A 15,972-nucleotide genomic window follows, 5' to 3' on the forward strand; every position below is an offset into this window, starting at 1 on the left:
GGTCGGCGGCCTTCTTGCTAAAGGGACTACACTAGCGCAGTTGAGCGAGAAGTGCGCAGAACCGGAAAGTTCGCTTGCGCATGCGCGAGACGCCATGCATGCGCAATCAAGAAAACGGCCATCGGTAAAGGAACAGCGATTTGCGCATGCGCAATCGCTTCCGACGTGCTACGTCACGCGCGTCATGACGTCAGAGGCCCCAGGCCGCACCAATTGAAAGGGGAAACGTCCCAAATCCAATTTAAAGGGGAAACGTCCCACAGTAAACCCCAGAGGAGAGAAACGACAGGGGTCACAGAGGCCATCGCGGCCACTGATTGCAGCAGTCGCCAGTACCCCTGTTTCCAGGGACGGGTAGTGAGGATAGCGGCTTCCCTGGGCCACTCAGGGACAGGGACAGAGGTGCAGTGTGGAAGGCAACAGGTCAGGAAGAATGGCTGAGGGGTGGAGGTGGATTTGGGAGGGGGCATGTGGAGGACAGAGCTGAAGTGTGACTCGGCGTCACCATGTAGCCTGTTGGATATGGATGGCCACGGGAACGCTCACCTTGCAAACATATCTGCTCTTTTCCCTCCCTGCAAATGACAGATATTAGAATTCAGCCAGCAATGTCCGCCGTCTACCTGGCCGCAGCTACTGTCACGGATGGACGGAGGCACAGGGCCTGCTCGGGGAAGACCCTCCACAGGAGGGACCTTCCCCAGGAGAGCAGGACCAGCCATTCAGCCAGGGAATGTGACCATCCCGAGGAGGAAGAGGTGTGAAGGAGGCGCCACATGAGACCACGTTTCTATTGTCTGCGCCTGTCATTCGAAGACCTGCCAGACTGCTTATCCAGCCAGAGACTCCACTTATCCAGGGAGACCATGTGTCATCTGTGCCAGGTGATGTCACACCTGGCACCGTGCGGCATGGAGGAGTCCATGATGGTCACCCTTCATTTCTATGCCTTCAGGTCTTTTCAGGTGGTAAGCGGGACCTGTCTGGTATATCGCAGACGTCCGTTCACAGGTGCATTCGCGCTGTCATGGATGCATTATCTTCCCGGATAACGGATTATATCATATCCAAACTGGACCAAGCCCACCAGGATGCAGGGGCAGCAGAATTCCCTGCCATCACTAGAATGCCCCAGTTCCAGGCGGTGATAGATGGGACATATATCCCTCTACAGGGTTCCACTCGCTGACTGTGCAGTTGGTACCAGCTGCACTCAATAAACATCTGCCCAATACCCGGGCAGCGTGCACGACTCGTACTTCCAGGTGCACTCATCGGTTCCCGCCACCTTCAAGGCATTCCCTCGGGTGAGGGGTTGGGTGTTGGGCAGTAAGGGTTATCTGCTGAGGATTACCCATTGCTAATGTCACCTGTCTAAGGCCCCACACCAAGATGCAGAACCCTACAGACGCACCATAGAAAGCATCCTATCTGACGTCACACTTTCTAAAGAGAGAGCGGCTCCTGATTGGCTCACAGTAAATCAGGTGTCTTCGTGTCCTTAACCCCTTCATTCCTGGGCTCACAGGAGTAGATTCCCAGCTACATTTTATAAGGTAAGAGGTTTTTTTCTGTTTTCTTCTCACAGTTACTTGAGGGTAGCAAGTTCGAGTTAATACTGTTTAGGAGTGGAGCGGAGATGAGCGGTTGGACAGACAGCATCTTGGGGAGGTAAGCGGGTGAATGGTGAATCTGAGGGTTAGACTGGGGAGAAACTAAAGAGGGACGTCACAGGAGGACTGTGATTAGATTGGCCAAGAAAGGACTTGCTGGTAAGTAGTGGTGACTGGTAAGTAGTTTTTATTTTTATTGTCTATTTCTTGTTTGTTTATCATTTTTTTTTGGCATTGTATTTGTATAAGTCAACCTAAGGTTTCAGACATGGCAGGAGATCCCAGACCCATGTCATGCTCCTCGTGTGTGATGTGGGAGCTCAGGGACATGTCCACTGACCCTGGCTCCTTCGCGTGCAAGATGTGTGGCCAGCTGCAGCTCCTGTAAGACCGTTTCACGGCTCTGGAGCTGCGGATGGACTCACTTTGGAGCATCCGCGATGCTGAGGACATCGTGGATAGCACGTTTAGCGAGTTGGCCACACCGCAGGTGAAAATTACTGAGGGAGATAAAAAATGGGTGGCCAAAAGACAGCAAGAGGAGGAAGGCAGTGCAGGTGTCCCCTGCGGTCATCTCCCTGAAAAACAGATATACCGTTTTGGATAGTTGAGGGAGTTGGCTCACCAGGGGAAGGCAGCAGCAGCCAGGTTCATGGCACCATGGCTGGCTATACTGCGCAGGAGGGCAGGAAAAAGAATGGCAGGGCTACAGTGTTAAGGGACTCAATCATAAGAAGAATAGTCAGGCGGTTCTGTGGACGCAATCGAGTCTCCAGGATGGTATGTTGCCTCCCTGGTGCAAGGATCAAGGATGTCTCAGAGAGGCTGCAGAACATTCTGGGGGGATGGGCAGGGCTGTAATCAATGTCCTAAGGGGGGGGTTGATGTTTGCTATTGCCGTTGGGGAGGTTTTAAACTATTGTGGCAGAGGGATGGGAACCGATGCAGGAAGTCGGAGGGAAGTAAAACGGGGCCAAAAACAAAAAGCAGTAAGGAGGAAAGTGTAAGGCAGAGAAACCATAATCAAAAATCAAAAAGGGCCACAGTACAGGGTACGGTGACCGAGGAGAGTGTGAAAAGGGAGGCGGTCAATGCAGGATTGAGGGTGTTGTACCTAAATGCATGCAGTATACGGAACAAAGTAAATGAGCTTGTTGCGCACATTGAAATTGGCCGATATGATGTTGTGGGCATCACAGAGACATGGCTGCAAGGGGATCAGGGCTGGGATCTAAATATCCAAGAATATATGCCCTGTCGAAAGGACAGGAAGGTGGGCAAAGTAGATGGGGTTGCATTGTTCGTAAGGAATGAAGTTAAATCGATAGCAAGGAGCGATATTGGATCAGAAGGCATAGAAACTTTGTGGGTGGAGTTGAGGAATCAGAAAGGTAAAAAGACCCTGATGGGAGTTATGTCCAGGCCCCCTAGCAGTAGTCAGGATGTGGGGCAGAAAATAAATCAGGAGATAGAAAAGGCATGTAAAAAAGACAAAATTACAATAATCATGGGGGACTTCAATGTGCAGGTGGACTGGGAAAATCAGGTTGGTAGTGGATCCCAAGAAATGGAAATTGTGGAATGTCTAAGAGATGGTTTTTTGGAGCAGCTTGTGACAGAGCCTACAAGGGAACAGGCAATTCTGGATTTGGTGATGTGTAATGAGGCAGACTTGATTTGGGAACTTAAGGTGAAGGAACCCTTAGGGAGCAGTGACCACAATATGATAGAATTTACCCTGCAGTTTGAGAGGGAGAAGCTGCAATCAGATATAACGGTAATAAATTAAATAAGGGTAACTTCAAAAACATGAGGGAGGAGCTGGATTGGAAAAGGAGCCTAGCAGGGAAGACAGTGGAACAGCAATGGCAGGAGCTTTTGGGGATTATTAGGAAGGCACAAAAGAAATTCAGCCCAGGGCAGAGGAAACAGGCTAAGGGGAGGACAAGGCATCCATGGCTGAAGAGGGATGTCAAGCACAGCATAAAGGCTGAAGAAAAAGCATACAAAGTGGTGAGGGTTAGTGGGAAACCAGAGGTTTGGGAAGCCTTTAAAAGCAAGCAGAGGACAACTAAAAAAGCAAGAAGGGGGGAGAAGATGAAGTATAAGCGCAGGCTAGCTAGTAATATAAAGGAAGATAGGGAAAGATTTTTTCAATATATAACAGGTAAGAGAGAGGCAAAAATAGACATTGGACCACTGGAAAATGTGGCTGGAGAAGTATTAATAGGAACAAAGAAATGGCAGATGAACTGAATAGGGGGACAGGACTTCCAGATTTGAAGGGGGGGTCATGGGTTAGTATGGACTCTGTTAATGTATACTGTTGATGTTGGAATATTCATAAAGAAGTTTAGAGTTAGGGTTGTATAAGTTGCATCAACAAAGTTAAGTTAACAAGCCTTTTTACAACAAGACGGAAAACAAACAATAACTAGCTATGGTCAGTCTATAAACAAAGGGAAAGACTTGGAATGAGGTGAAGTAGGAGGATTCTGTATATCGATGGTAAACCTGCAACCTGATCTGGAACTTAGGCCAGTAGTATAGAGCTAGGTAGCATAATGTCAGGACATGGGGTCTTCTCCATGACAGTACCCTCTGTTGTAAATATCTACACAGTTCAGTAATGTTAACAAAGACTTCTTGGTAACTTGTGCAACGTGGTTTAATGTGTAGGGATATTATGCTTAAAATAGCTTCCTTCATGCTGTATTTAAAAATAGTTAGCACTGCTGCCTCACAGCTCCAGAGACCCGGGTTCAATTCCAGCCTCGGGTGACTGTGTGGAGTTTGCACATTCTCCCCGTGTCTGCGTGGGTTTCTGACAGGTGCTCCGATTACCTCACATGGTCCAAAGATGCGCAGGTTAGGTGGATTGGCCATGCTAAGTTATTCCTTAGTGTGAAAAGGTTAGATGGGGTTACAGGGTTATGGAGAAAGGGCGGGGGAGTGGGCTTGGATGCTCTTTCAGAAGATCGATATAGACTATGGCCGCCTTCTGCACTGTAGAGATTTTATGATTATTCTATGATGATGTCTAAGTATTACACATATAGGTCGCAACAACCCTACAAAACTATACCTTGAATGAGTTGCACAATTTTCAATACCATAAGAAAGAGGTACATGGATGACATTTCATATTCCCGTTACCTGTATTTGGTGAATTCCCAACTGCAGTCGAAGTTTTTGTATAACGAGGTGTCAATAATTGAGTGTTGTTCTGCTTAGTTGTTGGTAATGATGTAGATAATGGTGGTATCGAGGCCTGTGGTGCAGTTGTTGATGGTTCAGGCGACGTTATTTCTGCTGTTGGTGTAGTATTTAACGTGACAGCTTGAACAAACCAGAGAATCAGTGTTTGAGACTTTACTTAGAGCATTAAGCGTTGTACTACCTTTTCTGATTCAATAGAAGCTTCAAACTTGAGAACAATTCTACATATAATATTGGTGTTCACCAATAATGGCATCAATCTAATTTTGCCACACACTTACAAAATATCCTCATAAATATGCACTTCTTCAAAGACCTCTCCCTCCACCACTCATAACGGGAACAACCAACTTCCGGTGACAGTGATGTGCTAAGCGGTCGCACATCAGTTGGCTCTCCTCCTAACCAGAACCAAAAGAGACACTTTTAGAAGAATTTGACCCAAAAAAACTAACACAAAACAACCCTAACAGAGGAACAGAAGCAACGGAGGAGAAGATGCCGGTGAATGGAAGCTCGAAGTGCCGATGAGAGGACAGAAATGGTGGAAAGGGCCACAAGCAACGGGCGGATGAGCCGGTGGACCCACGAGGTGAGGGGGTTGCCCCAGCCGCCCAAGAGCAGGGGAGACCGGTGACCTGAGCACCAGCACCAGCCTCCCACACCCCAGCAGGAGACGGATGGAGGACCTTCCAAAAAAGGAGATGGCCGCCATGAAGGTGGCGAATAAAATCGAGATCGAGGTAGCAGTGAAAGTGGTGGTGAATCTCCCTACAACGTACGATCAATGGTCTGGGAAAGAAAGTGGAGGCGTAAGAGAAGACAATCCAAGACCTCGATAGAGCCTCGAAGGACCAGAGCGACAGGATCTTCGATCTGGAGGCAGAGGTGAAAAGGTTGGTGGCGACCTAGGGGAGCTTGAAGGGAAAGGTCACCAGTGAGGGGTGGGGAAAATCACGTATCCCAACTCTTGTGACATTTTGTGCCCACATTACGGACTTGTTGACAGCTAACTCGGGCGCAAATTCGCCGCTGGTATCTATTGTCAGTCTCTATCCAAGGAGAGTGTCTGGGAAAGGGGTGCAGTAGAAATATCTTTTACATTAAGGGTTAACCGTGGCCTACCCACTGGTGCTGTAAAGAACCACTTGGCTGGAACCGAGGTCAGCAGTATAGAACTAGTTCGCAACATGTAAGGACATACTGTGGAGTGTTCCCCATAACTGTACCCTCTATTGTAAATATATACACCGTACAGTAATGTTAATAAAGACTTATTGGTAACCTCTGCAAGGTGGCTTAATGATGTCGAAGTAATACACACCATGGGTAACAACAACCCAACAGCTTCCAACTTGAGAGCAATTCTCCATGTCATTCTGGTGTTTCAACAATAATGTTGTCAATCCAATGCTGCCATACACGTTTACATAATACTCACATAAGTATACACGTCTTCAAACTCCTCAGTGCTCTCTCCCCCCACGCACATAACGGGAACACCCAAATTGTGCTCACAAGCGGTTCTGCCCGGACATTGCCCCGGCACAGGTTGGCACAGGCTGGAACTGCCTGAATGTCCCTCTCTCCCTGGGGGCAATACTGACATTGGCACCCCACTGGATCCCCTTGACTGTTTCCCGTCCTTTCAGAGCAGCTGTTACAATATTCCTTCAGGGGATCATATGACGGTGATAATATTAAAATTTAGTGAGATATTAAAAAATTAAGATCCCGTCTGTTGTAAGGAGAGCATAGAGTTTACAGTGACTTGACGGAAAGCAGACATTTATTTTACAATTATTATTATGTACACATCCAGTAGTTCCCTTCTGGGTCGTCTCTGGTGGGTATCTTACTGGACGACTCTATTTACACAAAGAGAACATTGTTAAAGATCCCCAGCTTCCCTACTGAGGGAGCTCGTATGCTGCAAGATCCACAGGGTAGTTAATCATCCCTACCCCTAAGACCTGTGCGGGCTACAACACCGCCCTTCCTGGGTGACAACCTAACTATGAGACCGGTGTGGGGAGGAGAAAATCGGAAAACACGGTGACGCCGGCAAAAACCGCGGGCGGGATTCTCCCAGCCCTGGGCCGGGCCGGAGAATCCCCGCGACCAGCGATCAGGCCATGCTGTCCCGACGCCGGCACGCCAATCTCCACAGAGCGGGAATCGGCGCCATTGGCACCAGTGTGTTTGGAGCGGCACAGGCCATGGGCTGCTCTACGCTGCCTGCCCGCCGATTCTCAGCCCAGGATGGGCCGAGCGGCCGCAGTTAAAACGATGAGTCCCGCCGGCGCCATCCACACCTGCTCTCAGTCGGCGGGAACTCACCGTGTATGGGTCGGGTGGCGGCCTGTGGGGGGGCTCCGAACCTGGGGGCGGCCTCCGATGCGGCCTGGCCCGCAATCGGAGCCCACCAATCGGCGGGCCGGCCCCTCTATCCCCCGCCTTTTTTCCTATGTGCCAGCCCCTGCACTCCTGCGTCATGTTGCGTCAGGGCCGGCGCATTGAAGGAGGCCACCGCGCATGCGCGCACTGGCGCCGGCGCTACTGGGCATGCACGGATCCCGCGGCACCCAGTTCGTCCGGGATCGGCAGCTGGAGCGGCGTGAACCACTCCAGCGCCGTGATGGCCCCCTGAATGGGCCAGAATTACTCCTGGTAGCCGCCCGTTCACGCCGTCGTAAACGCGATGGCGTTTACGACGGTGTGGACACTCTGCCGCGGGATGGGAGAATCCCGCCCGCATCTCCCAACTCTTGCGATATCTTGTGCCCATGCTGACGGCTAACACAGTGCAAAATCACCTCCCAGGTAACTATTGTCAGTCTCTATCCAAGGGAGAAAGACGAGGAAGGTGTTGCAGTAGAAGGATCTGGTACATTAAGTGTTAACATTGGATTAGCCATAGGTGCTGTAAAGAGCCATTTGACTGGAACCTTGGCCAGCAGAATAGAACTAGTTAGCAAGATGTTAGGACATGCCATGGAGACCTCTCCATAACTGTACCCTCTATTGTAAATATATACACAGTTCAGTAATGTTAATAAAGACTTCTTGGTAACTTCTGCAAGATGGTTTAATGATGGCTAAGTAGTACACACCATGGGTAGCAACAACCCAACAAAACAATACCTTGCAGGAGTTCCATTACTTTCAACACCATTAGAGAGATATGGATAAGAATTGTTGTTTATGACTACCTGTTCTTGTTGAATTGCCAGCTGTTGTTGAAATTGTCATTTTCGGAGGTGTCAATGATTGAGTGATGTTCTGCGTAGTTGTTGGTGGTGATGTAGATAATGATGGTGCAAAGGCCTGTGGTGTTGTTGCTGATGGTTCAGAGGAGGTTATTTCTGTTGTTGTAATATTTGACATCACTGATTGAACAAACCAGAAAATCAGCGTTTGACACAGTGCATTATGCATTGTGCACACTTTGCTGATTCAGTACTTGAGAACAATTCTAAATATCATATTGCTGGTTCAACAATAATGTCCTCAAACTAATGCTCCCATGCACACTTACAAAATATCCACTTAAATATACACTCATTCAAAGTCCTTGGTGCTCTCTTCCCCCACCGCACATAACGGAAATCCCAAAAATGGGTTCACAAGTGGGCCTGCCCTGACACTGCTTCCTGGCACAGGTTGGCACAGGCTGGCACTGCCAGAATGTCCTTCTCTCCCGGGAGCAATACTAACCTTGGCAACCCAGTGGTTTTCTGTCCTCACAGAGCTGCAGTTTCAATATTCCGTCAGGGGGATGATGTGACAGGGAGGCACTTTAATAACATTAACATTTAGTGAGATGTACTTCAATGAAGATCCTGTCTTTTGTAAGGAGCACAGTACACTTAGCACAGCTCCAGGGTCCCAGGTTCGATTCCTGGCTTGTGTCACTGTCTGTGCAGAGTTTGCACTTTCTCACCATGTCGGCATGGGTTTCCTTTCCAAGGGCCATGCAGACTCAATGGGCCAAATGGCCTCCTCTGAACTATAAATTCTATGAGTCTACACTGAGTTGGTCGAAAACAAAAAAATATTTTACAATTACTGTTACATACAGCTCTAGTAGTTCCCTTCTGGGTCTTCTCCAGTCGGTGTCTTACTGGCCAAATCTATTTCCACAAAGCGAACATTGTTAAAAATCCCCCGCTTCCTTATCGGGGAGCTCATGTGCTGCAAGATCCACATGGTGGTTAATTATCCCTACCCCGTGCGGGCTATAACACCCCTCTTCCTGGGTGGGAACTGAATTATGTCACCGGTGAGGGGTGGGGAAAATCGGGAAACGCGATATTGCCAGCGAGAATCGCGTATCCCAACTCTCACGATATTTTGTGCCCATAAAACCGGTCTTGCTGAAGGTTATCTCAGGCGCAAAATTGCCGAAGGTAACTATTGTCAGTGTTTTTCAAGGAGAATAACTGGGAAAGTAGTGCAGTAGAAGTATCCGGTACATTAAGGGTTAACCTTGGACTACCCACTGGTGCTGTAAAGAACAACTTGACTGGAACCTAGGTCAGAAGTATAGAACTAGTTAGCAAGATGTAAGGACATGCCATGGAGACTTCTCCATAACTGTACCCTCTATTGTAAATATATACACAGTTCAGTAATGTTAATAAAGACTTCTTGGTAACTTCTGCAAGATGGTTTAATGGTGGCTAAGTAGTACACACCATGCGTAGCAACAACCCAACAAAACAATACCTTGCAGGAGTTGCATTACTTTCAACATGATAAGAAAGAAAGATGTGGATAAGAATTGTTGTTTACAACTACCTGTTCTTGTTGAATTGCCAGCTGTTGTTGACGTTGTCATATTCCGAGGTGTCAATGATTGAGTGATGTTCTGCGTAGTTGTTGGTAATGATGTAGATAATGATGGTGCAAAGGCCTGTGGTGTTGTTTCTGATGGTTCAGAGGATGTTATTCCTGTTTTTGTTGAATTATTTAACATCACTGATTGAACAAACCAGAGAATCAGTGTTAGACATTTTAATTAGTGTTGTCCTTCCTTTTCTGATTCAGTAGAAGCTTCAAACTTGGTAACAATTCTCCATATCATTCTGGTGTTTGAACAATAATGTCCTCAATCCAATGCTATCATACACGCTTACAAAATATCCACTTAAATATCCACTCCTTCAAATTCCTCGGTGCTCTCTCCCCCCCCCCCCCCCCCCAATACTGAACGGGAACACCCAAATTGGGCTCACATGTGGTTCTGCCCCGACATTGCCTCGGCACATGTTGGCACGGGCTGGCACTGTCTGAATGTCCCTCTCTCCCTGGGGGCAATACTGACATTGGCACCTCAGTTGATCCCCTTTCCCATCCTTTCAGTGCAGCTGCTTCAATATTCCATCAGGAGATCATATGACGGTGATAGTATTAAAATTTAGTGAGATGTATTTAATTAAAGATCCTTTTGTAAGGGTGACATAGAGTTTGCAGTGACTTGATCGAAAGTCAACATTTATTTCAGAATTATTATTATGAACACATCCAGTAGTTCCCTTCTGGGTCTTCTTCAGTAGATATCTTACTTGCCAACTCTACTTACACAAAGCGAACATTGTTAAAGATTCCCCCGTTTCCTTATAGAGGGAGCTCATATGCTGCCAAATCCACGGGGTTGTTAATATCCCTACCTCGTAAAACCTGTGTGTTCTACAACACCGCCCTTCCTGGGTGGGAATCTAATTATGAGAGTTGTGAGGGGTGGAGAAAATCAGGAAACGAGATATCGAAGGCAACTATCGCGTATCCCAACTCATGGTATTTTGTGTCCGGTCTCGCTGACGGCTAACGCAGGCGCAAAATCGCCTCCCAGGTAGCTATTGACAGTCTGTGTCCAAGGGAGAAAGACAAGGAAGGGTATGCAGTAGAAGTATCCGGTAGATTAAGGGTTAATCTTGGACTACCCACTGGTGCTGGAAAAAGCCACTTGACTGGAATCTAGGTCAGCAGTATAGAACTAGTCAGCAACATGTAAGGACATGCATGGAGTCTTCTCCATAACTGTACCCTTTATTGTAAATATATACACAATTCAGTAATGAAAATAAAGACTTCTTGGTAACTTCTGCAAGATGATTTAATGATGTCTAAGTAGTACACACCATGGGTGGCAATAGCCCAACAAAACAATACCTTGTAGGAGTTGCATTACTTTCAATACCATAAGAAAGGGAGATATGGATTAGTATTAGTTCTGCATAGTTGTTAGTGATGATGTAGATAATGATGGTGAAAAGGCCTGTGGTTTGGTTGTTGTTGGTTCAGAGGAAGTGATTTCTGCTGTTGTAATATTTGATATCACTGATTGAACAAAACAGAGAATCAATGTTTGACACTTTAATTAGTGCGTTTGAGTTGTGTTACCTGTTCTGATTCAGGAGAAGCTTCAAACATGACAATAATTCTACATATCGTATTGGTGTTTCAACAATAATGTCCTCAATCCAACCCTCAGGCACAGCAAAAAAGGTGACAAGTTTGAAAAGGGAGCTGGTCAATGCAGGACTGAGGCTCTTGTACCATAATTCGCGCAGTATATTGATCATGGTAAATAAGCTTGTTGCACACATGAAAATTGGCCGGTCCGATTTTGTTGTCATCACAGAGATGTGGCTGCAAGGGGATCAGGGCTGGGATCTAAATACACAAGCATATGTGTCTTATCAAAAGGACAGGCAGATGGGCAAAGGGAGCGGGGTTGCATTATAGGTAAGAAATGAAGTGAAATCGATAGCAAAGAGCGATCTTGGATCAGGAGGCATAGAATCTCTATGGGTAGAGTTGAGGAACCGCAAAGGTAAAAAGACCGTGATGAGAGTTCTGTACATGTCAATATGACAATAATCATGGGGGACTTCAATATGCTGGTGGACAGGGAAAATCAGGTTGGTCGTGGATCCCAAGAAAAGGAATTTGAGGAATGTCTTAGAGATAGTTTTTTGGAGCAGCTTGTGACAGAGCCAATAGTGGACCAGCAATTCTGGATTTGGTGATGTATAATGAGGCAGACTTGATTCGGGAACTTAAGGTGAAGGTCCCTTCGGGAGCAGTGACCACAATGTGATAGAATTTGCCCTGCAGTTTGAGTGGGAGAAGCTGGAATCAGATGTAATGGTATTACAATTAAATAAGGGTAACTACAATGACTTGAGGGAGGAGCTGGTCATAGCTGATTGGAAAAGGAGCCTAGCAGGGAAGACAGTGGAACAGCAATGGCAGGAGTTTGGGGGGGTTATTCGAGAGGCACAACAGAAATACATCCCAATGAGGAGGAAACATGCTAAGGGGTGGACAAGGCATCCATGACTGACAAGCGATGAGGATTAGTGGAAAGCCAGAGGATTGGGAAGCATTTAAAAGCGAGCAGAGGACAACTAAAAAAGCAATAAGGTGGGAGAAGATGAAATAAGAGTGCAAGCTAGCTAGTAATATAAAAGAAGATAGGAAGAGTTTTTTTTCAAGATATAAAAGGTAAGAGAGAGTCAAAAATAGACATTGGACCACTGGAAAATGTGGCTGGAGAAGTAATAATAGGAAACAAAAAAATGACAGAGGAACTGAATAGTTACTTTGCATCAGTCTTCAGTGGAAGACACCAGTGGCATGCCAGAGCTCCAGGAGAATCAAGAGGCAGAGGTGAGTGCAGTGGCCATTATTACTGAGAAGGTTCTGGGGAAACTGAAAGGTTTGAAGGTAGATAAATCACCTGGACCGGATGGACTACAGCCCAGGGTTCTGAAAGAGATAGCTGAGAGATTGTGGAGGCATTCAGGAATCACTGTAGGCAGGAATGGTCCCAGAGGACTGGAAAGTGGCTCATGTAACACCGCTATTTAAGAAGGAAGGGAGGCAGAAGACGCAAAATTATAGGTCGGTTAGCCTGGCTTCGGTCATTGGTAAGATTTTAGAGTCCATTATTAAAGATGAGATCATGGGATCGAGGAAGGTTTGTGGGCTGACGCCCTGGGTAGGGTTAATTCCTCCTCCTCATGTGTCAGGCTCAGCCTGATACGATTTAAGGTGGTTCACAGAGCGCACCTGACGGGGGCGAAGTTGAGTAGGTTCTTTGGGGTAGAGGACAGATGCGGAAGATGTTCAGGGAGCCCGGCGAACCATGTCCACATGTTCTGGACATGTCCGGCACTGGAGGGGTTCTGGAGAGGAGTGACGGGAGCAATATCTCAGGTGGTGAAAGTCCGGGTCAAGCCAAGCTGGGGGCTAGCAATATTTGGAGTAGTGGACGAGCCGGGAGTGCAGGAGGCGAAAGAGGCCGGCATTCTGGCCTTTGCGTCCCTGGTAGCCCGGCGAAGGATCTTGCTAATGTGGAAGGAGGCGAAGCCCCCTAGCGTGGAGGCCTGGACAAACGACATGGCTGGGTTCCTAAAGTTGGAGAGGATTAAGTTTGCCTAAAGGGGGTCTGTGCAGGGGTTCTACAGGCGGTGGCAACCGTTCCTAGACTACCTCGCGGAGCGTTAGAGGAAGGTCGGTCAGCAGCAGCAGCAACCCGGGGGTGGGGGGGAGGGGGAACAAGAGATTGCTTGAGGGGACGGATGAGCGGGGGATAACATGGAGGGTGGGGGAAACTGGCACGAACGGGCAAGAGCCAGTGTATAAAGCTATGTAAATATATCATCTTACCATGTATATATCTTGCTCAGGGCGATTTTGTGTTATTTTGTTACGGGGGGGGGGGGGGGGGGGGGTGGTTTCTTGTTTGTAAGGGGAAAAAATTGTTTTGTTAAAAAACTTTAATAGATATATTTAAAAAAAAGATGAGATCATGGAGTACTTGGAGGTGAATGATAAAATAGGACTGAGTCAGCACGGCTTCGTCAAGGGGAGGTCATGTCTGACAAATCTGTTGGAGTTCTTTGAGGGGTAACAAGGAAGTTAGACAAAGGAGAACCGGTGGACGAGATTTATTTAGATTTCCAGAGGGTCTTTGACAAGGTGCCGCATACGAGACTGTTAAATAAATTAAGAGCCCATGGTGCTAAGGGTGTTAAAAATGTGAAGAGCCCATGGTGTTAAGGGTAAGATCCTGGCATGGATTGAGGATTGGCTGACTGGCAGAAAACAAAGAGAGGGGATAAAGGGGTATTTTTCAGGATGGCAGCCAGTGATTAGTGGCGTGCCTCAGGGGTCTGTGCTGGGATCACAACTTTTCACAGCCCGAGTGAGAATTGGAACTTGGTAATTTGGAGCAGGGCGGTAATTCGGTGCAGAGTGGGAGGAGGTGCTTTTTCCCTTTCATTTTGTTTTCTTTCTTATGGCTTTTCAGTTGCGGAGATGAGTGGTTGGACCAACGGCATCTTGGGAAGGTAAGCGGGTAAGTGGTGAATCTAAAGTTTAGACTGGGGAGAAACTGAAGAAGGGAGGGCTGTGATTAGATTGGCGAAGAGGGTACATGCTAAATTTGAATCTATGTGGTAGTTAGAGGCGATTGGTAAGTCATTTTTCTTTTCATTTTATTTGTCTATTTTTTTTTTGAGATTGTAGTTGTAAAAGTTAAATTAAGATTTGAGACATGGCAGGAGATCCCAGACCGTGTCATGCTCTTTTTGTGCGATGTGAGAGTTCTGGGACACATCCACTGTCCCTGGCTCCTTCACGTGCAAGAGGTGTGTGATGCACTATCAATTACGACGAGACGAGAGTAGAGAGTAATCGAGGCTTTATTACGCAGAGATGTGGAGCCTCCCGCAGCTGCTGCTGAAACGGAGAGCCCACACATTTATACTCCACCTACTGGGCGGAGCCAGCAGGCAGGGATCTACCCCCGTACCTGTAGTACAGGGGCCTTACCGTAATACCCTCGTATGCAGTATATACAATACAACAGTGGTGACTACCACATTCACCCCCTGTTAAAAAAGAGTCCAGCGGGGATGGTGGAAAACTATTTACTTACAGGTTGTTTAAAATTTAAGAGAGAGGTTACAAATTTAGACGATCAGGCTCCTTGATCCGTCGTTGTGAGTTCCGCAGTTCTGGTGGCGATTCAGGCGTTGGTTCGGTCGTCGGTGACTCCGGGAGCGTGTCGACCTCATCTTCATCCCCGGGTGGGACCAAGGGGAGGACGGATCGTCCTGGAGTGGGGGCTGTGGTGGGGTGTGCCGGGGGGAGGGAGGATGGTGCTGGGGCAGAGGGGAGGGGTGTGTGGGGACCCAGCTGGCTCCAGGTCCCTGAGGGAGACAGTGTCTTGGTGGCCGTCGGGGTACACTACGTAGGCGTACTGCGGGTTCACGTGGAGTAGCTGTATCCTCTCAATCAACGGGTCCGCCTTGTGGAGCCGCACATGCTTGCGGAGGTGAACGTTTCCTGGAGCTGCCAGCCACGTTGGGAGCGGAACCCCGGAGGTGGCCTTCCTGGGGAAGGCAAAGAGACGTTTATGGGGAGTTGCGTTAGTCGCAGTGCACAGGAGCAACCGAATGGAGTGAAGGGCATCGGGGAGGACCTCCTGCCAGCGTGAGGCCGGCAGATCTCTGGACTGTAGGGCGAGCTGGATGGCCTTCCAGACCGTCCCATTCTTCCGCTCCACCTGCCCGTTTCCCCGGGGGTTGCAGCTGGTCGTCCTGCTCAAGGCAATGCCCCTGTTGAGCAGGTACTGGCGCAGCTTATCGCTCATAAATGAGGATCCCGGTCGCTGTGGACGTAGGCGAAGAAACCGAACAGAGCGAAGATGGTGTTGTGGGGTTTGATGTCATGGCAGACGTCATATCGGGGCATGGGATGGGGAAGGGGAATCGTGAATATTCGTCGACCACATTAAGAAAGTATGTGTTACAGTCGGTGGAGGGGAGGGGCCCTTTGAAGTCCACGCTGAGGCGTTCAAAGGGGCGGGAGGCCTTCATCAGGCGTGCACGGCTTGGCCGGTAGAAGTGCGGTTTACACTCCACGCAGACTGGCAGACTCTGGTGACCGCCCTGACTTCCTCGATGGAGTAGGGTAGGTTGCAGGCCTTTATGAAGTGCCAAAAGCGGGTGACCCCTGGGTGACAGAGATCGTCATGCAGGGTCCGGAGTCGGTCCACTTGTGCGCTGGCACATGTACCTTGGCATAGGACATTGGGGGGCTCGTTGAGCTTACCAGGGCGATA

General features: G+C 48.2%; 1 protein-coding gene across 9 annotated transcripts in view; it reads right to left on the reverse strand.

Annotated features, from left to right (window-relative positions):
• Positions 1–15,972, reverse strand: part of LOC140389710 (uncharacterized) — an 83,642-nt gene that overhangs the window by 41,877 nt on the left and 25,793 nt on the right. For 6 of the 9 annotated variants that reach the window (XM_072474141.1, XM_072474140.1, XM_072474136.1 and 3 more), the window contains exons 3-6: positions 9,633–9,812; positions 8,045–8,221; positions 5,114–5,233; positions 4,770–4,952 (exon numbers count right to left, since the gene is read on the reverse strand). In XM_072474141.1, coding sequence (XP_072330242.1) covers positions 4,770–4,952; positions 5,114–5,233; positions 8,045–8,221; positions 9,633–9,812 — 660 coding nt within the window. The remainder of the gene's footprint in view (positions 1–4,769; positions 4,953–5,113; positions 5,234–8,044; positions 8,222–9,632; positions 9,813–15,972) is intronic. The other 3 variants (XM_072474137.1, XM_072474135.1, XM_072474139.1) reach the window with 3 other exon arrangements.

The sequence above is a fragment of the Scyliorhinus torazame genome, chromosome 14 (assembly GCF_047496885.1).
Source record: "Scyliorhinus torazame isolate Kashiwa2021f chromosome 14, sScyTor2.1, whole genome shotgun sequence".
NCBI lineage: Eukaryota > Metazoa > Chordata > Chondrichthyes > Carcharhiniformes > Scyliorhinidae > Scyliorhinus > Scyliorhinus torazame.